Below are 25,220 nucleotides of genomic sequence, written 5' to 3'. Positions count from 1 at the left end.
AAGCACTCCAACACTTTATTAACAACCAAAGGGTTGCAAAAGAGCACATACTATTGGAGGAGCTCCCTTTCTAACTTTTCCAAACAAAGTAAGAGAATTAGACATGCAAAAACACAATGTGCATATAGGTGATTAAGTAGAAGCTTTTTAATGAGAATTTAACCATGAAGCAGGTTTGGAAGGACTTGAGTGTGCTCGGGGGTGGGGGGGTATTTGGCAGCTACTATGACATCATTCTCACCAGCCTATCACATGACAGCAGGTTGTGTATTGAATGGCATGTGCTTGTAATTAAGACAAAAACCCAATTCCTAATACACGGTCAGCTCTGCCAACTGGCATGGGAAGTCTCTCCTGATTGGATGTCATGTGTAATTTCAAGTATATGCTGGCTGATCTGAATTGTCATTCAGAAGAATGTGGAGAATGACAATAATGTGAATCCAAATTCTGAATCAAATTGACTGTTTTGGACGATAGTCCAAAAACATAAGGTACTTAAACTGGATTTAACCTTGCAGACTCAATTTAAAGTTAGAGTTAAAATGCTTCTTAATCACAAAAAGACACATGAAATAAGTAAAATTGTTTCTAATTTATCATGCCTTGCATCTATTTTTTTCTGTGTTGCAAAATATGAAATGTGTTCTACCAGAATATGCCAGAACTACCTAGAAAACAACCTCACAGTTATGCTCTGTTTGGGTCTTTTTCAAAGCTTCCCCCAAAAGCTTCACTTAGGTGTCAAACTCTCCCACACTTCACACACTGGTGAGTAATCTCACTTTCTTTGCCGTATGGGGTTTAATTATCACACTACACAATTTAAAATTAGTTGTTCAGTCCAGGTTCATCAGTCATCGCTTTAGTAACTGAGAGTCTTAAAGAGTCTATAATGAGAGTCTATAATGTTGGGACCCTTGATGCCTGGCCTTTATGACTAACTCACTGACTAAGTAAAGGACAAATTGAGCACTAGCAACACAATAGAGCCTATATTTCACTTACACACGAGAACAAGCCTACAACATACACACCCAAGAGTTAAAGGAAATGTTCACAAAACAATGGAAATGTTGTCAATATTCAATGATGAATTGGCGAATGGTGAATTTTGTTGGCCATCTGAAGACTTGTGAATAGTGACTCCGGTCTGTCAAGCTCAAAAAAGACAAAAAACATAGTAAACCATAATAAAATTAATTGATATGACTCTATTATGCACTATACTGTATTCTGCAGAAATACGACCAATTGAGTGATGCTCAGAATGTAATTTAAGTCATCATTCACTCTTAAATCAAATCAAATCAAATCAAATAATTAATAAAGTGCTTAAATCAAATATGTTGGCTATGTCGATAACATCAAACCTCATTGGCTTTTAATTGCATCTTGTGACCAAACATTATGACATGACTAACTTTAACTGTGGTTTTATAGTATTTTTGCTTTTGTCGTTTTTTGAGCTTGACAATCGTTCACTTAGTGTGATGTACAGAACTACATCACTCTTAAATAAAATGATTATTAAAGTTCCTAAATCAAATATGGTGGCTATGTCGATAACATTAAACCTAATTGGTTTTTCATTGCATTTTGCGACCAAACGTTATGACATGACTTACTTTGTGGTTTTATGGTATTTTTATTATTGTCCTTTTTTTGAGCATGATAAACCGGAGTCACTATTGACTTACAATTTGGCATATAAATGTTGGGTGAACTACTTCTTTATGCACATATTTTTCACATAATACGTGTCTTTCTTACAACACACACACACAAGCATAGACTCATACAAATGTTCTGCTAAACATCTCATCACACACTCTCTCACATGTTCTGATAGAAACCCAAACACACAGCATCTAAAACATGCTGTCATTGGTTTCCTGAGGTATGCTGGTAAATGGCACTGCACTGGTGTATATTTAAAGAACAGCTCAATCTAAATAAAGCCTGGCTGGGCTCAATTTAAAAACAGCGAGGAGTGAAGTCCAAGCTTAACAGGGAAGATAAATGGAGAAAAGTAAATGTAGGTTTTCTGTCTCACCCTTTCTATTCACAGACTCAGAGGCCAGCTCTACTGTCTAATTACGTCCATGGACAAGCTGGGCTGTAATTTAGAGAGATTGTTTCTGTACATGGAAAAAACAAAGACTAATGAACTTCTAAACTCAATAAAAACATTAATCACCAACCGTAGAGGGTGTGCCTATCAAAAACCTGTTAGTATGGGGCCAGGATCACTGCTAGCTGAACTGAATTTGTTTGATGTACTGTACAAACAGCTTTTCCATACATTCGCTTTTTTCACCTTTATATTTGCTTTATTTTGGCACAATACGTTTTTTAAATCTTTCTTTTTTTTTTTTAGCCTTTTTTCCACTTTCACTAATACAAATAGTAGAGAAAGGACAGGAAATGATGGGGGGTGGGATCTGGTAAGGGTAAGATTTAAACTTGCGTCACTCACATTAGAAGAACAGCATAATGTGTTAGCACATGTGCTTAACACATCAACCCCATGATAAAACATAAAAGTTGTACACCAACCAATTACACACCGTTGTGCTCAAAGGTTTGCATACCCTGGCAGAAATTGTGAAATTTTGGCATTGATTTTTAAAATATGACTGATCATGCAAAAAAATTTAAGTGTCTTTTATTTAAGGAAAGTGATCATATGAAGCCATTTATTATCACATAGTTGTTTGGCTCCTTTTTAAATCATAATGATAACAGAAATCACCCAAATGGCCCTGATCAAAAGTTTACATACCCTTGAATGTTTGGTCTTGTTACAGACACACACAGGTTTAAATGGCAATTAAAGGTCAATTTCCCACACCTGTGACTTTTTAAATTGCAATTAGTGTCTGTGTATAAATAGTCAATGAGTTTGTTAGCTCTCACGTGAATGTACTGAGATACTGAGCCATGGGGAGCAGAAAAGAACTGTCAAAAGACCTGTGTAACAAGGTAATGGAACTTTATGAAGATGGAAAAGGATATAAAAAGATATCCAAAGCCTTGAAAATGCCAGTCAGTACTGTTCAATCACTTATTAAGAAGTGGAAAATTCGGGGATCTCTTGATACCAAGTCAAGGTCAGGTAGACCAAGAAAGATTTCAGCCACAACAGCCAGAAGAATTGTTCGGGATACAAAGAAAAACCCACAGGTAACCTCAGGAGAAATACAGGCTGCTCTGGAAAAAGACGGTGTGGTTGTTTCAAGGAGCACAATACGATGATACTTGAACAAAAATGAGCTGCATGGTCGAGTTGCCAGAAAGAAGCCTTTACTGTGCCAATGCCACAAAAAAGCCCGGTTACAATATGCCCGACAACACCTTGACACACCTCACAGCTTCTGGCACACTGTAATTTGGAGTGATGAGACCAAAATAGAGCTTTATGGTCACAACCATAAGCGCTATGTTTGGAGAGGGGTCAACAAGGCCTATAGTGAAAAGAATACCATCCCCACTGTGAAGTATGGTGGTGGCTCACTGATGTTTTGGGGGTGTGTGAGCTCTAAAGGCACGGGGAAATTGATGGCAAGATGAATGCAGCATGTTATCAGAAAATGCAGGCAGACAATTTGCATTCTTCTGCACGAAAGCTGCGCATGGGACGCTCTTGGACTTTCCAGCATGACAATGACCCTAAGCACAAGGCCAAGTTGACCCTCCAGTGGTTACAGCAGAAAAAGGTGAAGGTTCTGGAGTGGCCATTACAGTCTCCTGACCTTAATATCATCGAGCCACTTTGGGGAGATCTCAAATGTGCAGTTCATGCAGGACGACCAAAGACTTTGCATGACCTGGAGGCATTTTGCCAAGAGGAATGGGCAGCTATACCACCTGCAAGAATTTGGGGCCTCATAGACAACTATTACAAAAGACTACACGCTGTCATTGATGCTAAAGGGGGCAATACACAGTATTAAGAACTAAGAGTATGCAGACTTTTGAACAGGGGTCATTTCATTTTTTTCTTTGTTGCCATGTTTTGTTTTATGATTGTGCCATTCTGTTATAACCTACAGTTGAATATGAATCCCATAAGAAATAAAAGAAATGTGTTTTGCCTGCTCACTCATGTTTTCTTTAAAAATGGTACATATATTACCAATTCTCCAAGGGTATGCAAACTTTTGAGCACAACTGTATGCTCCACGAACACGCGTTTGGAAACCAAAAGTGTTGTATTCTTCCGAATTACACATGAGGGCTTTTACTGTAACATTAATATCATAGTTATGTTTATGCTCTGGGTAGGTTAAGGTCTTACACTTTATGGTTAGGTTTAGGGATGGGGTTTGGGTTAGGAGTTAAAGTTAGGAAAAGTTGGGATTAACATGGAACAAATGCTACATCGGGAACGACAAGTACACGAGGGAATGTGTGGCCTCCTCATTGGTAAGGGTCTTTCATTGGTGGGTGTATAACTCTTACTAATTTGTATGAATGAACTCATATGGTGAATTGGTACTAATTCGCCACCTCGTACTGTTGTGAGGAATTCTCTAAACATCCGTATATGCATATGTGTTTGGGATAGTCCGTCTGTAAAAACATCTGTACACATGCCCACATATTGCTCAGGTGAGACTGAGGCTGTAAAACATCTGTATAGGAGCTGTGCGTGGTGTGAAGGGAAATCCAGAGAGGTGTTCTGGGGGTCAGCCAGTTGTCAGACTTCCTCCGGAAATCTGGAAAAAGCTGGGAAATGGTTCGATATAACGCTGAAATCTGGAACCCGTCAGCGCTAAATAATGCAGTGGACCAAACTTTACACAGGCCCACTCAGGTAATCATGTAGGGACGTTTAAAAAGTTTAATGGTATTTCTATCATAATGTTAAGGAAAATAAGCTATATGAGGAAGTAGAAAACTTACAAGAGATTTTGTTGAGATGTTTTGCTTGCTGCAAATCATAACATGAGATTGGTCTGAAGATTTAATGATAAGTGTAACAAGGCATGGCAGAATTTAACAACTGTTTAAAAGCTAATTTCAAGGAATTTTCAGGTTTTCAGAATGCAAGAGTGGCAGAGGGAGAGGAAGAGAGAGATACAGAGAGAAGCAGAGAGGGGAGAAGGAGGAGGCCACACAATCCACAGCCATTGGCTACAACAGACCATCTGCTAAAGATTATAAAGATTCATCTGAGAAAGCATGAGAGAGGAAGAAGAAATAAAGACAGAGAGAGAGCAATTCAGACCAACTCAAAGAAAAGTTCAGAGAAAGACTGGGTAAGAGAGAGAGAAAAAAGAAAGAGAGAGAACGAGCGAGTGAATGAATGAATGAATGTATGAATGAGCGATAGTGAGCAATTAAGAGTGAATGAGTGATTGAATTAATTCAATGAGTTAATGAATGTGTGTGTAAATGAGCAAGTGAGGGAGTGTTTGAGTGAGCGAATGGGGGAGCGAGGGAGTGATTGAGTGAGAGAGCAAGTAAGCGCATAAGTGAATAAGTTCCCAGAGAAACTGGGTGTGTGTAAGTTATAAAAAGCGTCTGGCAGTCAGGACCACTCATTATTATAAATTTTAAAAGGGTAAAAACTTTACTGTTCTAAGTAGACCAAAAAGTCCCAAGTCATAAGTCAAAAAGTGTGTCATATTTGGTGAGATTTTTATGTGCTGTAATAGCCATTAGAGTCCTGTGAATCTGTAATTATATTTAAACCAAAACCGGAAATTCTTCTTGGAGCAAAACTGATTGTGGTTCAGTAATTCACCCATAGAAATCTTTAAAGACCAAAACCACATGCACATGAACACACAAACATGGAAGAATTAATAATTGTATTACTCATAAGAATGTCCAGGCCACTTTGTTTACACAATGGATTTGGTGGTTTCAGGTCCTTTGGAATGAAAATTAACAGCTTTGAAACAATTTAAACTCTTCATCATGTCCAATAAGTGGACTGATTAGAGTAAATGTACAAACAGACATCCACTCAGTGTGTGCAGCTTCTCTCTGTTTTGTGTCCACTGCGCTTAAGCTTTATTAGGTTGTAAACGTATGCTTGTCAAAAATCTTTTTTAAATCCGCTTGATTCCCACACTGAGCGCCGCCAGCATTCCACATGAAATCATTCTTTCCATTTGTTCATGCCATGTGATCCCGCAGTGAGAAACAGGGAAATTTCAGAGGAGGTGAGGGGACAGGTGAGGAGAGGAGAGGAAAGAAAAGGACAGCTGAACAAGGAGAGGCGAGGAGAAAAGACAAAAAGAGAGTCAGGAAGCAGTAAGGTGATTTGCTGCTTGTATGTTCAAACTGTATTCTGCCTCATTCATCTCCTTTTCTGTATGTGTAGTTTAACATTCATTGCAGCTAAAACAAATATTAAGATAAAAATCCAGTTAAACTATTCAACTTCATTTATTGACTAGGCGGATGTATGTTGCATGACTAGTTGAGAATCCTGACCAGTATCAACTGGTGCATTTCAAAAGTGGGGATGCAAAGACTATTGTTTTTGGTGTCTGCTATGTTGCTCCCAAAGCTGCACAACTACTCAAACAGTGACATTTCTCAACAAAAATAATTAACTAAGCTCAAAACTGTTTTGCCACAAAATAGGTAACATATTCAATTATGAAAGCAAAAAAAAGAGTTACGTCAGATTGCAAGTACTGCGTGTGTATCTCTGAGCAGCCTGAACACTCATCACAAAACTAGGCATGGTAATTGCTGAAGCTTTTATGACGGTATATAGTATTGTCATGGTATTGACTTACATTACAAAAACAGGTTGGAAGATAAAAAACTATACTGCTGTTCTCTTAATAACAACTTTAATAACTTTTTTCAATACCAAACTGTCCTTTTAAATTAACAGATTAATTTACAAAGAACTTTGAAAAGAACCCTGAACATTTAAAAAACTACCATCAACACCATAGATACATAGCCAAATATAACATTACGAGGATGTCTTAATATTTAAATGGTCATTATGTCACGGGGCCACTGATCATTACAGATCAGTACAGACATACAACTTGTCTTGTTGAGGCCAATGTTAAAGTAAGGCTTGACTAATTTGACCAGCTACTAGGCTACAACAACAGTATACATGTTATAACCGCAAGTTCACTCACACTGTATGGAAACGTACGATTGCGTTAGTTTACACTTGAACTTAATATTTAGATCATCATTGTGCCGCACTGCCATTATTAATATTAAGAATGTTAAGAATTATATTAAGACTTAGTATTAGCTGATTACAACTGCATTTTAGTTGCTACTACAAGATGCAAACATTACTGTGTAGCTAGCAGAGTTTTACAGGGTTCCCACTCTTTTCAAGGCACAATTTTCCAGAACATTTAATGTGCCCAACGGGTGTAATATTTCAGAAAAAACACATGAGAGGTCATGATGTATATTGTTGTTATTGAATGGTTATTTTTTCTGAATTCATTACACACATTCATTTTGAAGCGCACAGCACGTGCAGATTATATATTTATTTAATTAAATTGCACCATTTTGCAGTTTAATAATCACAATGGGACATATCGCAATTTAAATGTGATTATTTTTCATCCCAAATATGTCAAATTCCGAGGCATTCCGCATTTTATAGCTAATGCCATTTTTATGACTGGATTCAGTGATTCCATCCCTGTTTTCCACATAATGGAAATTAGATGGTCCCTACATCTGGCAAATGATGTATAAGCAGACTTGAATCATTAATTTATTATTGAAAAATTAATTCACATCCCAAAGTGTAAAGGCCGCATCACCTTGTTACTACCTCAGGTTGTGAACTCTTTTTCAAAAAAATCAGTCTGATTGTCAGCCGTTGTCTAAAGGTTTATAACTCATATGTTTTTGTAGTTAACACAACAGCAAAGTTAGAATGAAAAAACAAACACTTTTTACTATATCAATACTTAAACTGTTTTTTTCGGAGCAAAGCAGAGATGACAGCAGATGAGCAGAGAATGTACATGACAGGGCTTCATTCATGAGAGTCAACTGCAAGCTACTCATTATCTGCAAATGGCAACAACAGTTCACTTTCTTTGTTGTCTTAAAGCCCAGGTATACTTAGTTTTTGAGTGTTCCAGATCAGCTCACGCCTGGTCGACCATGTTGCCTTTGTAAATATACTCTTCTGACCGCGAGCAAATATGAACGTGTTTGACATATGCCCACTACAACTTCTTTGTGATCCTCTTTTAGTAGAGTCAATGGCCGGCGCATACGGCGACAATGCGCACAGACGATGACCACATCCACGAGTTGAGAAAATCTGTCCGGCGCGCACTGGATTATGACGAAATTTACGTCATGCATACTGTGCGCAGAGCAATCCACCATGCGGACGCACAAAGTATACTTTGGCCTTTAGTTGTCACTTAGCTAGTTGTCTCTCAGTTGTTTAAAACAGTTTGGAAAAATGAGCAGAACTGTCACAACTTACCTTTATCTCACTAAATTGCACGGGATGATTGTCCCCCAGATGAGTGAGCATGTTGGAGATGTTCCTGTGTTTCACTGCCACTTTTCTGCCACATATTTTACACAAAGGGAAACCATCTCCGACCAACAATCCCTTTTTTTATGGAACACAAAAAACTTCCAACTTAACCCTTTTAGAGAGTGGTTAAAGGGTGGCTGCGAAGCCATGCTTCTCATCCACGTTGGTTTTGTTTACATCAGAGTATGCATGTGTAATTTATGCCGCATACACGCAGTGTTGTCAATCTGGATTCGTTACACGCAGTGTTGTCAATCTGTATACGTTAATAGAAAACAACTACTGTGCTATCAGAATAAGCAAAACAATTTGGTTAAAAGGTTATCTATAATTATTTTCGTTATTTTGAAGTGCCCATGATAACAATATTGTGCATGTTAATTACCGTGATATACCATAATACCAAATACTGTCACATGCCTACGTACTACAACAGTGCTTTTACAATTCAATCACTATCAATCACATACATCACAGTTTCAATTATTGGCTTTTTGTTGCAAAGCCCCTCCTGTTTGAGAACATAATCATATAGAGAAGCAGGGCTGGACAAAAATGTATTGATATAAACTCAATGTCCGATGCAGATCCAATTGAAATAACGCTCATGAAGTTTCCATTGACTCCCGGAGATATGACTCCCAAAATGACTAGTTTAGAGCCTCTTTTACTCCCCTGAAATCACATGGTACAGGTATCTGCCATAGACTCCCATTGAAGTACTGATTCAATGGGGCTCTATGCGTCATGCATCCACTGACTTCTATGGACATATTCATGTAGAAAAATGCAGATTGCATTACTTAAATGAACAGCACAATAGTGATGTGATGTATTTTACACTTTTATTTGCTAAAATAAATTCACAAAGGGTAAAATGTTATTTATATAGATTATTTGTATTAAACTCATCATTGCTGCACTTCTTCTGAATTTCAGAGGGAAGTCATACTTCCTGTGCAGTCTTAAAGGAATCGTTACTGATCCTGACCCATCCCTAAACTACAAACAACTATCAAAGCACCTAATTTGTAACAAGTACACTGCCTTGAACAAAAAATCACAAGGCAAGTACTCTCAGAATTTAAATAGCATGCAATTCCCATCATTATAAGTTATCAATATTGTACGTAGGTCTCCATCTTTCTGTGTGCCATAAGAAGGTTATAGTTATTTACAGGGACTAAAAATTTAAAGTTTTTCATTTCGGTTTGTTCTGAGCAAAAACTGTATTGTTTCATTCCGGTTCAGAAGTTCCACAGCCTCCTCTCATAATGGTAACCGGTTAGAACTAAATAAAAGAACGGTTAATAACATTCTTTTAAAATGACAGTACTCTGCGTTAAGAGGTGGGTGAAATACCAATTGCAGTGTTGCCAGATCTCGCAAGAGAAACAAGCAACATGGTCTGGAAAACAAGCCCAAAATAAGCCAATTGTCTCACCAAAATAAGCGAAAATTAGCTATTTTTTCCAGTGTGGTGGATTTTTCAGCATTTATCATAACAAACATACAGTTAACAGATAAGTCTAATTTTAAATACAGAACTGCTTCTCAGTCAAAAATACAGCAGCATCAAATCTGTATTAATGCATCATATCTAACAGTAATTATGTTGACTTGGAAAAAACTGAGAAAAGTACTTTTTACCTCTAATAATATTTTCCTTGAATCTGGATTAACCGTGCATGTGTATGTAGTAATTATACATATTTGTCAAAAAGGTCTTCATTCACAGAATGCGACATCCACAACGGACAATTAGGCAAAGAAATGTGTGATGCAGCAGTTTCCTTCTGGATCAAAGCACATGGTAAATTTTTTTGGGCAACATGAAGTGTTGTATTTCCAAAAATATTCTGTGATAAACACTTTGGCCTTTAGTTTCATGAAAAAATTATCAGAACGAAATTAACTGGTTACCAGCATTTAAAAATAACTTTGTTCCGTTTTTTTGGTTACGTTCTGCTAAACATTTAGTTTGTTTTCAGTTTTTGTTTTTGTTCCTTGAAACGTTTTTAGTACCTCATTATTTAGCCTATTTATTTTGCACATCTCTAGTGTAGTTCAGGCAATAAATCAACACAAATCAAGCCCAATGCTCTTATCACAGGGAGAAAGTCACGAACAATTTGCCTTCTCCAAAATACTTAGACAACAGTGTTGCCACTCCCACACACACACATTATTGATCTAGAGATTCAGAAAAGTAACATTTGTTACTCATGAAACTCTGCGCAGACAGTAAAGCCTCTGTTCTGGTCAGTCCTAAACCTGTAGACAGGAAGTCAGTGTCCCAAGAAAAATTAGTCCCTCATTGAAACTACCAGGGGAAATAAAAACATCCAGTGCCACTTTTCCTAATTTGAACCTCAACATACTTTTGAGATGTGAGATTCAGGTCAATGAGTCATACAGTCAGGGATTGGCAAACAGCTTATTGAGTTTTTTCTTCTTCTCTCTATTGATCACCCCTACCTTTCCTCTTTACCTACCATCCATGACCGTAGATACTGAGGAACACAAGAATTATCTTGCTAATCTTCAGTCAGTGTCTTTAAGCAGGTTATTCCCATTTGGTTTAATGTCCTTTGTACAAAGACATCCACATAATTTTCAACATGCACTTACGCAGTAATGTCTGTTCAAACAAACATGACTGAAAAAACATCTCTCACAAAACCATGAACAAGCCAGCAAAACAAAAGCCTGTCTCTATAGTTACATGCATACCAGCATGGTTTTAATTTGAATGCCGTAAAAGCACTACAAAATTGACTAGGAAAATATAACGACTGTTCAATTAAATAACAAGTAATTTTTTTTCTTTGAGAGAATTATAGTGGCAAGGGAGTGCATATGCTTGGATGACTTCAATTTCTTTTTTTGATTCATGAAGAACTCTTTGTTTAAGAGGGTTGTGACAGACTGCAATGTTTAGGAGGTTTTATATAATGGTAAAGGGCACAGTGAATTGTCAAAAGTGGGTTAGCTGATGGATAGCTGTGGAACGTGGTGTTGCATTTACAGTAAGTGTGAAATCCAATGCTACAGTGAGCGCCTTCTGTCTTTCTTCACAGTGAATACCATCCAAAAGCATCCTGTATTAGTTAGCTCGTCTACATGCCTTCTGTGACCATTTTTCATGTGTTTCCCATGGAAATTTGGCAGATGGACCCATCCTCAACTGAGTCGTAGCATCTGCGTGCACACGCGCCAAATAAGCTCCTTGTTAAATCAAATCATCTTTCCCTTTTCAAAAGCCCTCAAGGCTTATGGTTCCAGTGTTCAGACCACTTTACTTTTGGCGAATTGCACTCTCTGTTTCAGAAATAAAAAAATAAAAAATGAGCGCAAGGGATGATGCAAACCGAAATGGATTTCCATGGTTAGTGCTGGCATGTCTGCTCTCCGACGATGGCGTTCTTGTCTAACATACTCCCATAGCTCGCTGAAAGAACAAAACCCTAAAGAGGCCGCAAAAGTAAGATGGTTTTTGAACGTTTTCCTCCAACATATTAAGACCACACCTTTGAAAGTGTGTTATTAATAACAACTATTTTAAGGAACACAATGGGAAGATTTTAGTGAGATAAAGTTTTCAAAGTGCCACACAAATCTCTCAATCAAACCACAATGATAAGAACAGACACATTCACATAAGCACCCGCACTCCCAACTAAATATATAACATAACACAAAAGGTAAATGAGAGTGAGTTTCTCCTACCAGCTGGTGGGTGAGGACAATCCTGATGAGAGGCTCTGTGGACAGATTGATTGACAGGGTAGGTGAGGGCTCCACCTTTAGAGAAATAAGATGACTGGCCATCTGGATCTTGTGATCTTTAAAATCCACTGCCTCATTAATCCTACAGGGACAAAGAGTCTGTCACAATCAATCAGTCACACTTGTACAACTTTCCAGATTCTGTAGAACAAACAAAGACAACTGTGTTTATGACATCTGGGAGGAACAAAAATCAAATCAGTAATAACAACTAACAGCAATAGTTAACAGGCTATACTGATAGACAGACAAACAGAAAGACAAATTAAGCCACACACTAGCAGACTCCAATCAACACAGAGGGTGTCCCACTTGCCGACTGTTTTGCTGAGATCTCGCTCTCTTCAGTCTGAGGTGACAGAATCTCTATGGATTACAATCTGCATTTGTGTTGATATGTGTCTGAGTGTGATCTCTCTTGAAAGGGACTTCTTTCCCATTTTCGGTTACATTCAGCAAAATTTTTTATTTGCTTTCGATTTCGTTGCTTGAACAGTTTTTAGTCCCTGCTATCTAATATGAAGTGAGCAAACTATACAACTATACTAAGATTTTTAGACTCCAGGGTCATTAAAAATTTAGTTCACTCAAAAATTTTAATTCTCTTATCATTTAATCACCCTCATGCCATACCAGATATGTATTACTTTCTTTCATCTGCTGAACACAAACAAAGATTTTTTGAAGAATATCTCAGCTCTGTAGGTCCATACAATGCAAGTGGATGGTGATTAGCACTTTAAAGCTCCAAAAAGCACAGACAATCATAGTAAAAGTAATCCTATGACTCCAGTGGTTAAATTAATGTCTTCTCAAGTGATACAATCGCATTGGGTGAGAAAAAGATCAATATTTAAGTCCTTAATTTATTTAAGTTGCTCTCTTGTGTGCATCCACGAGGGAACTCGGTTCCCTCCCCCTCTCGCGCGATGTAAGAGAGCATTGGCATTTTCATGCGAGAACTGACGTGATACAACAGGAAGTGCAGCTTGATTTGTTTACAAGAAAATGCTGTTCACAAGCTTAATTGGTTTTGCTTTCAATTGAACATGCCAACGTGCTTACGTCATGTGAGAGGTGGAATGAACTGAGTCCTGTCGTAGACAGGCATCGGAGTGCGACCGGAAGTAAACAATTATAGTGAAAAGGACTTAAATACTGATCTGTTTCTCACCCAAAGCGACTCCATCACTTTAGAAGAAATTAATTTAACCACTGGAGTCGTATGAATTGCTTTTTTTTTTTTTTTTTTTTACCATGATTGTCTGTGTTTTATGGAGCTAATAGTGCCTATCACCATTCATTTGCATTGTATTGACCTACAGAGCTGAAATATTCTTCTAAAAAAGTTTGTGTTCAGCAGAAGAAAGTCATACACATCTGGGATGGCATGAGGGTGAGTAAATGATGAGAGAATTTTCATTTTTGGGGGAACTATCCCTTTAACCCAACAGCCATATCCAGCTTCTGCCAAATTACTTTATAAATCCTCTATCCTCCTTCTTATACCTGCCAGAGCAAACTAGCTGACAGAGTAAAGAAGATTTTGTGTCAACTGCATCTCATCACATATCTCTGGGATCACATAAATGATTGGATGTTAACATGAATATACCCTGGCCACACACTGCAACTCCTGGATCTGTTAAACAGTGCAGTTATGTAAAAGGAGGCCTGCTGAATCCCAGAGCTGAGCTAAAATAAATAAAGTGACTTGAGTACTGATCACGGCAGTGTTAACATTAGAAGAGACTGTTATCAGCCAACTTAATGGCTGGGAGTATCAGACACTGAGCTAAGTGGCTCAGATGAGAGAGAAAGACAGGGATAAAGACATGCACAGAGGAACACCATGCACAACAGGAAATACACACACATACTTCACCTTGTTTGTAGAGGGCTGATCTTTTTGTAGTAGTTGTGCATTTTGTGGTAGAAGAGGCCCACAATTGTAGTCTGAGCTACAGGGTTAAAGAGACACAAGTATTAGAGAAGTATTAACATTGGATCACACTGATCACAACTTATTTGTAATGTATGTGTGCATGTGTGTGTGTGTTTTTAGAATGTGTTGGGAAGCTGTTGAAATGCACAGAAGGGACAGATTCATATTTGTCAGCCCTGTATGTGGTCCTCTCAGTGACCCTCTAATGGGAAAGATTTGTGTTCACACACAAGTGTGATCATACTGCTTCAGAAGACTTGAAATACTGTGCTTAAGTCGCATTGAGTATTTTTATTGTGGGCTTTTTTTTTAGCTTGAAAGACCAGAGTCACTATTAAATTGCATTATATAGCAAATAAACCCTGTGAAAACCATTTATAAAATTCACCTTTTGTATTTCACGTAAGAAAGAAAGTCAGACGGGATTGGAGCTTCATGAGTAAATAATGACAGAATTTTCATTTTTGGAAAAACTATTCCTACAAATTCTGATGATATGAATATGAAATGTAAGACAATAACATTGTATGCATAAAAGCTGAGCTGCCTGCTTTGAAATATATTGTTTGATCAATTTGAAACAACTTAAATTAGCTTATTAGTAATTTTACAGGTGTTGCTAGAAAATGTTAATGGACCAAATAAGAAACGTCAGACCCAAAAGTCCTCTGAGTTGGCCTTCAGATGAGCTCTGGGCCAATAACCTTGCAAACCAAGGATTAAACAAACAAATGTTTCTCTCTACAAATGTTTTTATGAAGACTAAAAGAATCTTGGACTGACGGAAATACAAACGGTTCCAATGCGCTCCCTCTTTATCTGTCTTTAATTGGCATATAAAAGCTATGCTTGTTTATTTTAATGAGGTGCACCATGTGCCCGGCTGCACAGGAGAAGCAGATCAGTGGCACCTTTATGCCAATGCCAATGTTTGTGTGCAATTTTTGATAATAGAGTTTTAATAGATTATTAAAACAATTTATAATGAAGGGAGGGGAGCTCAAATTTAGCACTGAGCCAAAGGAGCTGAGGGGAGCTTACCCCAAAACAGTGTCAAACAAACAAAACATTTAATGCCTTTATAATTATTGCCACCACATTGGAAACACACATTGCAACACTCTCTCTTCAACTGTTGCTTGTATAAAAAAACACACACACAAAAAACATACATACCTTAAACAAGCAGACTTGCTTTGCTTTTCTTGGAATTCTGCACCAAACTACCCCATATTATATAATGTTTTCTTCTCAAGGGACATGTGTAATTGGCAGGTTAATCAAAGCAGCAGAAAGGCCTCAGAGTTAAATGTATTACCCTCTTTTTCTCTTTCAGCCACAAACAACAAATAAACAGTCAACAAATAAATGCTCTGAATCGCTTTTTTGTGAAAACGTATACTTTCACCCCAGTCCAAAGCCTCCTAAAGCACTGAGATATGTGTGTGTGTGTGTATGTGTGTGTTTGCACGCATTTACTCATATTCAGGGTTTAAATTGGGCCGGGATAATCCGGAACGGCAATCTGCCATCTTCCATTCAAAAATGAAAAAATATTGGAGGGTTGTTTGGCAATCCATTCCATTTCGTATGCGTATGCTCCAGTCCAAGATTTGTTTGTTCCAATAAACACATAACAACTCTATTTAGCAAATGTGCTTGCTCCAAAAGTTACAAGTACTATCCATTCTAGTCTGAGGCAGATCCTGGCAGAAGTGACATTCTTGTGTGTGACATTTTTCAATAAGGCGACAATGTTCTCTATCACTCCTCTGTCTCCTGCTCTACGGTCCAGTGAAATAAATAAAATAAATGCATTCAATGTTCGGTCTTTCTGATAAACGTTCACTGACATACAGTGGCAGTTTTGATTGGTTTATAAACAAAAATTGTAAACACAGGCAGGCTTTGAACCTGGAACTATTCGCATTGGAAACATCATCATTGGAATCATAACACTAGATCTTACACACACACTATGTAAAATAATGTGTTATTTACATAAACTCACTGAGCACTTTATTAGGAACACCTACTTATTCATGCGATTATCTAATCAGCCAATCGATTGGCACAGTGCAATGCATAAAATCACATAGATATGGGTTAGGAGCTACAGTTAATGCTTCCATCAACCATCAGAATGGGGAAAAAATGTGATCTCAGTGATTTGGACCGTGGCATGATTGTTGGAGCCAGGCGGGCTGGTTTGAAATTTACATAACTGCTCTTCTCCTGGGATTTTCACGCACAACAGTCTCTAGAGTTTACTCCGAATGGTGCCAAAAACAAAAAACATCCAGTGAGCGGCAGTTCTGCAGACGGAAAAGCCTTGTTGATGAGACAGGTCAACGGAGAATGGCCAGACTGGTTTGAGCTGACAGAAAGGCTACGGTAACTCAGATAACCACGCTGTACAATTGTAGTGAGCAGAATATCATCTCAGAATGCACAGCACGTCGAACCTTGAGGCGGATGGGCTACAACAGCAGAAGACCAAGTAGGGCACTTTATTAGGACCATAGTGTTCCTTATAAAGTGCTCAGTGAGTGTATATCTGTATATGTTAAAAATTATTGAATATTAATAATTCATTGACTGAATGAAAACACAAGTGTTATATGGAATGTTGTGCGAACATTACATCACTTGATATTAATAAGTCAAGCTGATAAGGTTTATAGTGTATCCTCCACTTTTCAGATCATTCCTATGCCTTTCATGCAACACCTTCCACAGTTTTGAGATGTGTGTGTGTGTGTGTGTGCACACTCACACTGCATTGTGAGGGCCTCTCCTGGAACTGAGATGTAACTCTTTCCTTGTGTGGGGAAACGGTAGCTAGGCAGATTGTAGTTCTGAGGAATCTTCATCAGAGAGTAATCTAGAGATGAGAGTTAGGTTTAGTGTTGGTTACTGCATCAGTTCCTAGAGGGCGCTGTGAGAGTGGGGTTACGGGATGCTCTCTTTTCACGGCATCATCTCTTGTTCTTGTACAAATCCTCCTTCTACTCTCTTTGTCTGTGATCTTGTGTTTATTTATGCTTTACTCACACTGACTGTAACAGTGAAGGTCAATAATAGCTCAGGCTACTGAAAAGTTTTCTCATGTGACCTCTGGCCCTTAGACACCCAGTCTTATCAAAAAACAAGGGAAGATCATAGAAAGAAGAGAAGAGGGACAGATAAAGAGAGACAGAGAGGGAGGTTGAAAAGTGTGGAATCTTGAAGGGCCTGATTTAGAATTTACTTATCATTTGAAATCTTTCAAATCAGACCCATATAGAGATGCTACGCTCCATGCCTTACTCATATTATTTAGTTATACATTTTCAGAAAGCACAATAGACTTGCACATTGGCTTCTATCAATGCCCAACAACTGAAACACAGCAGACTTCCTTCATTAAGCAATTTTGTTTTATTTTTTGCAAGACCACCTTTCACTGTCTCGGTTCAGACCTCAAATTCATTCATTTAGGACTAATTGCACATTGTGATGCACACCTTGTGTGCCGGACACTGCATTCATGCATGCCATGTATTCTATACACTTCCCCGGTGAGCATACTTGGACATACTCTACATACTCTACATGACTCTTCAAGTCAGCCATGTAGTGGAAGGGGAGTGGGCATACATTTCTAAGAATAGATATTCTGAAAATTTAGTGTTTCAGTGTGTGTGTGCGTGTGTGTGTGTGTGTGTGTGTGTGTGTGTGTGTGTACTGACCTGCCACAGAGCTCTTGCCTCCTATGGACAGAGGAGCCTCTGAGTCCGGGTCAGACTGAAGTCTGGAGGCCATGTGCACCATCACCTTATCCATGGTCTCCACCAGCCCACTGACCACTGGACTCCACTGATCATCCCACGACAAAAAAATGTAATAAATAGAATCACTGCTTATTGAGGGTACACAAATCAGAGGAAGGTGATATCTCATCAGTATCTCATACATCCATCCGTTTAACATACCTCATCATTATCGCTCCAGTCGGAGGAGGTGATGACCTCATCCACACTCCTCAGTAAAGACTGCAACACACAGAACAGGATATGGGATAATTATAATCCATAGGTGAGGGTGTGCATTTGTTTGTTGGTGTATGTGAATTGGGGTGGGTGATATCCCAAAATGGTAAACCGGTAAACATTTGTCAACTGGTGTATATTTCTGAGGATCACTTCAATTGTTATAATGCAAAACACTCTTGAATGGTAGAGAATGGTTATTCTTATCATTTTACATTCAGACACCACGTGATAGACAGAAGAGAGAGTTGACTAGGAAGAGTTAGAAAATGTGTGTGCTCTGTAGCATGAATAGACTCTCCGCTAAGATCTAACCCCCTTAGTCAAAATTTCTATTGCTGTCAAGCTTTTCTACTAGCGCTTGTTCTGACGCCAGCACACATGGAGAGAAAAGTGATCAGATTAAGAATAACTATTAAATAATATCTGGATTAAAGGTGAATATCTAGTAATTATACTGTATATAGTTGATGGAATGGCCTCAACCAAAATGTAAAATTGGGTAAAGAAATGTGGGATGGAAAGATTTGCTTAAGAGTCAAAGAAAACACTTAGCATGTTCAACTAAAAAAAAGAGAAAAGCCTCATTTTTGGTTTGGATTAAAAAAAATATTGAAATAAAATAAATTCTATAAAGAACATACTGTTACCTGTGTAAGATTGTTGGCTGTTTCCTGAGGTATAGTCTTGTTTGGTAGACTAAAAGTCTGCAGGAAGTCCAATGCTTGTAATCGCATGGGATCCTGAATTCTTTCAACTTTCTCTGATAGGTTTGTGGAGACATGCTGGGGTGTCTCAGTTGTTCTCTGTAATATACATACATACATAAATACATACACACATACACATTAAGACAGAATTGTGGCATGAACTGAACTCCAAAAAACTACCAGCAATAACATACAGGTGCATCTCAATAAATTAGAATATCGTGGAAAAGTTCATTTATTTCAGTAATTCAACTCAAATTGTGAAACTCGTGTATTAAATAAATTCAATGCACACAGACTGAAGTAGTTTAAGTCTTTGGTTCTTTTAATTGTGATGATTTTGGCTCACATTTAACAAAAACCCACCAATTCACTATCTCAAAAAATTAGAATATGGTGACATGCCAATCAGCTAATCAACTCAAAACACCTGCAAAGGTTTCCTGAGCCTTCAAAATGGTCTCTCAGTTTGGTTCACTAGGCTACACAATCATGGGGAAGACTGCTGATCTGACAGTTGTCCAGAAGACAATCATTGACACCCTTCACAAGGAGGGTAAGCCACGAACATTCATTGCCAAAGAAGCTGGCTGTTCACAGAGTGCTGTATCCAAGCATGTTAACAGAAAGTTGAGTGGAAGAAAAAAGTGTGGAAGAAAAAGATGCACAACCAACTGAGAGAACCGCAGCCTTATGAGGATTGTCAAGCAAAATCGATTCAAGAATTTGGGTGAACTTCACAAGGAATGGACTGAGGCTGGGGTCAAGGCATCAAGAGCCACCACACACAGACATGTCGAGGAATTTGGCTACAGTTGTCGTATTCCTCTTGTTAAGCCACTCCTGAACCACAGACAACGTCAGAGGCGTCTTACCTGGGCTAAGGAGAAGAAGAACTGGACTGTTGCCCAGTGTTCCAAAGTCCTCTTTTCAGATGAGAGCAAGTTTTGTATTTCATTTGGAAACCAAGGTCCTAGAGTCTGGAGGAAGGGTGGAGAAGCTCATAGCCCAAGTTGCTTGAAGTCCAGTGTTAAGTTTCCACAGTCTGTGATGATTTGGGGTGCAATGTCATCTGCTGGTGTTGGTCCATTGTGTTTTTTGAAAACCAAAGTCACTGCACCCGTTTACCAAGAAATTTTGGAGCACTTCATGCTTCCTTCTGCTGACCAGCTTTTTAAAGATGCTGATTTCATTTTCCAGCAGGATTTGGCACCTGCCCACACTGCCAAAAGCACCAAAAGTTGGTAAAATGACCATGGTCTTGGTGTGCTTGACTGGCCAGAAAACTCACCAGACCAGAACCCCATAGAGAATCTATGGGGTATTGTCAAGAGGAAAATGAGAAACAAGAGACCAAAAAATGCAGATGAGCTGAAGGCCACTGTCAAAGAAACCTGGGCTTCCATACCACCTCAGCAGTGCCACAAACTGATCATCTCCATGCCACGCCGAATTGAGGCAGTAATTAAAGCAAAATGAGCCCCTACCAAGTATTGATTACATATACAGTAAATTAATATACTTTCCAGAAGGCCAACAATTCACTAAAAATGTTTTCTTTTATTGGTCTTATGATGTATTCTAATTTTTTGAGATAGTGAATTGGTGGGTTTTTGTTAAATGTGAGCCAAAATCATCAGAATTAAAAGAACCAAAGACTTAAACTACTTCAGTCTGTGTGCACTGAATTTATTTAATACACAAGTTTCACAATTTGAGTTGAATTACTGAAATAAATGAACTTTTCCACGACATTCTAATTTATTGAGATGCACCTGTATAATAGCTCAGATTCAATATATAAAGGCATTCTTGTGACTTCCTGTAGTTAAATAAAACAATTTTGAACACAAGTACCATTTATTTCCCTATTTTCGGTAAATCAAAATTACTCTAACATGTGGAATTTGTAGATCCATTTTAACAGTGGGTGCTCACTCACTGGCTTCATGTTAACGGTAAATTAAAGTAGTAAGCCAGAGAAGTGGTGTGGATACAGTGATTTTCCCTATGGATAAGGGGTGTTTGAACATGTAGCAGAGTGCCTACAACCCCTTTAACTATGGTAAAATCATTGTAACAGCACTATGATAAAAGACACTGTAAGGAGGTTCAAGCAGGAAGGACACGGGAGGCGATTCAAAGACTACGTGAGTCAACTTTTAATGTAAGTGTCTTCAGCTCTGAACAAAATATCTGCTTTCAGCTTCACAATAACACATCAGCTTTTCAGCTTCTCAGCTTCACAACATCAAGCACCCAGGTAGCGACTCTAGACTCTCTCTCTCTCTTGTTATGGTGTGGTCCCTTTTATACCGCTCTCCCCAAACTTACTGCAATTGGAAACAAGTGTTAGTCATTATCTGGCTCAGGTGTATGCACCCTTACCGCTTTCTCTCTCTCCGGACGAATGCTCGACCATGCCCCTGCCGCCACATATCCCCATTGCCCAACTCAGGCCGGGGAGACATCCGGCCTGCCTACCACTCCACTCCCCCCCATTTCTGGAAAGGAAGTCGACAGCCATCTGCACCCCTGCTCTGTGGACCACCTTGAACTTAAACGGCTGAAGAGCCAGATACCAACGGGTGATCCGCGCATTGGTATCTTTCATGCGGTGGAGCCATTGGAGTGGGGTGTGATCTGAGCAGAGAGTGAAGGCCCACCCAACAGGTAGTACTGGAGACTGAGGACGGCCCACTTGATGGCAAGACATTCGTTTTGTCAATCTGGGGATGCATCTGCCTGTGGCCCAAGTGGAACCCCAGATACCATACCTCCACCCATCCAACTGTGCACTTCTCGGGGTTTGCTGTGAGTCCCGCCTGCTGCAGCGATCTCAGAACCACCCTCAGATGCTGCATGTGCTGCTGCCAATCATTACATCTAGTTAGGCAGCGGCGTAAGTTGAATGCGGTCTGAGGATTCGGTCCATGAGGCACTGAAACGTAGCCGGGGCCCCAAACAAACCGAACAGAAGCGTCACCAAACGGTGTGGAGAAGGCCGTTTTTTTCACAGGATATTGTTGTAAAGGGGATCTGCCAATAACCCTGTGTCAAATCCAGTGTCGAATAAAATTGAGCGGTGCCCAACCGATCGAGCAACTCATCAATACGAGGCATTGGGTATGCGTCAAATTCAGACACTGCGTTGACTGAATATTGTAGAATTATAATCCACACAGAACCGTACAGACCCGTCGTTCTTAGCAAGCAGAACAACCGGGCTAGACTAATCGCTGTGGGACTCCTTACCCCCATCTTGAGCATTGCATCTAATTATTCCCGGACTACATTTTTCTTGTGTTCGGATAGTCAGTAGGGACGGCTACGTACCACTATCCCCGGCTCAGTCTCGATATGGTGCTGTATGATGTTTGTACGACCCGGCAGAGGACAAAACACGTCTGCAAATTCTTCCTATGACTTGGCCACCTCTGTGACTTGATACGGTGAGAGGTGGTCTCCACAAGTGACCAGGGCGATATGATTGGGTTTTGTGATCACTTGGCGAGTAATTTGGAGCTCGATGTGTTAGTAATACGAGCACTTTGTCTCCCGGTGCAAATTCCCGTAGCCGAGGTCCCCTGTTATACAGTCGGCTTTGACGTTCCTGAACTTGGAGCAAATTCTCCTGTGTTAGTTGTCCCAAAGTGTGGAGTTTTGCTCTAAGATCAAGAAAGTGTTGAATTTCATTTTTACTGTTTGAAAGTCCCTCCTCCCAAGCTTCCCGTATGACATTGAGCACGCCGCGCGGGCGTCGCCCATATAGCCGCTCGAATGGGGAAAACCCTGTGGAGGCTTACGGGACCTCTCGCACTGCGAATAACAGGGGATCGAGCCATTTATCCCAATTTCTAGCATCTTTGTGCACGAACTTACGAATCATATTTTTTAGGGTTTTATTAAATCGCTCCACCAACCCATCTGTTTGCGGATGGTAAAAACTGGTGCGAATTAATACCCAACACTTCGTAAAGTTCGCGGAGTGTCCATGACATAAATGTAGTGCCTATATCAGTAAGGATTTCTTTCGGAATCCCCACCCGGGAGATTATTTTGAAGAGTTCCTCCGCAACACTGCGTGCTGAGATGTTGCGCAGAGGCACAGCTTCCAGATATAGCATTGCATAGTACATCAGGACTAATACAAAGCGATGTCCATGTGCTGACCACTCTATCCCCACAAATGCCCGGTCAATAAAAACGGGCCATTAGTCGGTTCAGTATTTTTATCTCCCCTAAGTGACCCGCCATCGGATTATAGTGAGCCGCCTGGAATAACATTTCCCAGCGGCTCTGCGGTATTACCAGCTGAGTTGTATCCTCTTTTGTTTGAGCATCCTGCGTCACCCGAAAGAACCGCTCTTTTATTATGGCAAAATAAGGATATGAAAGTGCGACATTTGGCTGGAGACGCTGACTGGGGTAAACACAGGGGGAGGGGAGAGAGAGTGGGAGGGCTCTTCGGCCCACTGGTACGCCGTCAGATGGTTCTCCGCCAGTTGGACAACTTCCTCCAGCGACGCCGGGTGGTGGCACTTGACCCACTCCGCTGTTCCTTTTGGTAGCTGACGGATCAGCTGCTCCAGCACCACTTGATCGATAACTCCCTCGACGTCGCGGTCCTCCACCAGCAGCCACTTCCGGCAGGCATCTCGGAGCCGTTGGGTGGGTGTGGTGTAGGCCGGCAAGGGACTTTAGGATTTCTGCCAACTGCGAGTACTCCATGAGGCATACTTCCTCCAACCTTCCCAGGTTTCGGCACCAGTGTAAGGAGGTTCAAGCAGGAAGGACATGGGAGGCGGTTCAAAGTCTACGTGAGACAACTTTTAATGTAAGTGTCTTCAGCTCTCAACAAAATATCTGCTTTCAGCTTCACAATAACACATCAGCTTTTCAGCTTCTCAGCTTCACAACATCAAGCACCCAGGTAGCGACTCTAGACTCTCTCTCTCGTCGCTGGCGTGGTCCCTTTTATACCGCTCTCCCCAAGCTTACTGCAATTGGAAATAGGTGTTAGTCATTATCTGGCTCAGGTGTATGCACCCTTACCGCTTTCTCTCTCTCCAGATGAAAGCTTGACCACGCCCCCGCTGCCACAGATACCAATGTTAAATAAACAGATACAATTATGACTAATAATTATCGGAATAAACAATTCTTCTGGCAAGTTATACAGTTCATTATCCTACCTGTACATTGAAAAAAGTGGTAACCTGCAATCATTATTTTAAAGATCTATTTCTACTTGATTTAACACATAAAAATACTTTTGTTGGTATAATCTAATTTGTCAGGCTGATTTAGTCAGACTAAACATTTTTGACATGAATAAAACCTGTTCATTTAGATTACCATATGAAGTACATTTTATAGATTACATGACAATATATATATATATATATATATATATATATATATATATTTTACAGTGCAACTTTGCATTTTAATATAGAATGTGCTATCACAGGTGTGCATTTATAGTCATTTTGAACTCAGCACATTCAGTCAGAATTTAGAGTTGGAACTATGCATTTTATAATGGATAACCAGTTCTTAAATCTTCCAAAGGTCTAAAGTAAGAACTTTAAGACTACTTATTTGGGGCCTTATTGTTTAATCCATACCATACAGGAGGCCATTTCTTGGAATACATCTTTCAGCACCATTACTCTACTTCCCTCACTCGTCTCCTGCTTAACCTCCTTACTCAATAACAGGCAGTGTTGTCACTTGCGTGAGCACTCAATCTGCAATTTCTTTCCATTTCCTAAGGGAAACAATAGTTCCAAAAGAGCTGAATTTGTTTGTGTTTACAGCCTTGGCCTCCACCTCATTTCCTGCTGAGCTCTTGTATGACTGCCAAGGGTGTGTGCACATAGACAGTCCCAGGGCTACATCTGTGTCGGCTTCATAACACCTAATCATCCAGGGGTGTGCGAGGTACAGTCTGGGAGGTTTGTGTGTCTGTCTGTGTTTCTACAGTATGTGTACCTCCACTGGTTCTCTTCATTATTGCTGGGGGAGAAGTCAGAACAGACAGTCTGTGGCTCTGTAAATGGAGGTGTGTCAAACACCACTCGCTGAGAGCCTTTAGAGCATATGTCAGTGTGTTGAATACCCATCCAATTTACTACTATCCAAATGAAGTCAACAGTTGGAGTGTACTGCTCTCAGTGACTCAACACTGGTGTTCCACTTTATCCATGCACTCAGATGCACAA

The 25,220-nt window shown here is 39.6% G+C and overlaps 1 protein-coding gene across 1 annotated transcript in view; it reads right to left on the bottom strand.

Moving 5' to 3' along the window:
* Positions 1-25,220, bottom strand: part of LOC127414763 (adhesion G-protein coupled receptor D1-like) — an 89,247-nt gene that overhangs the window by 27,770 nt on the left and 36,257 nt on the right. Inside the window, exons 8-13 of the mRNA XM_051653027.1 lie at positions 18,934-19,089; positions 18,227-18,286; positions 17,984-18,110; positions 17,029-17,136; positions 14,193-14,268; positions 12,248-12,389 (exon numbers count right to left, since the gene is read on the bottom strand). Coding sequence (XP_051508987.1) covers positions 12,248-12,389; positions 14,193-14,268; positions 17,029-17,136; positions 17,984-18,110; positions 18,227-18,286; positions 18,934-19,089 — 669 coding nt within the window. The remainder of the gene's footprint in view (positions 1-12,247; positions 12,390-14,192; positions 14,269-17,028; positions 17,137-17,983; positions 18,111-18,226; positions 18,287-18,933; positions 19,090-25,220) is intronic.

The sequence above is a fragment of the Myxocyprinus asiaticus genome, chromosome 24 (genome assembly GCF_019703515.2).
Source record: "Myxocyprinus asiaticus isolate MX2 ecotype Aquarium Trade chromosome 24, UBuf_Myxa_2, whole genome shotgun sequence".
Lineage (NCBI taxonomy): Eukaryota > Metazoa > Chordata > Actinopteri > Cypriniformes > Catostomidae > Myxocyprinus > Myxocyprinus asiaticus.
The sequence above is the reverse complement of the archived record's forward strand: the minus strand, read 5'-3'. Positions and strand labels throughout refer to the sequence as shown.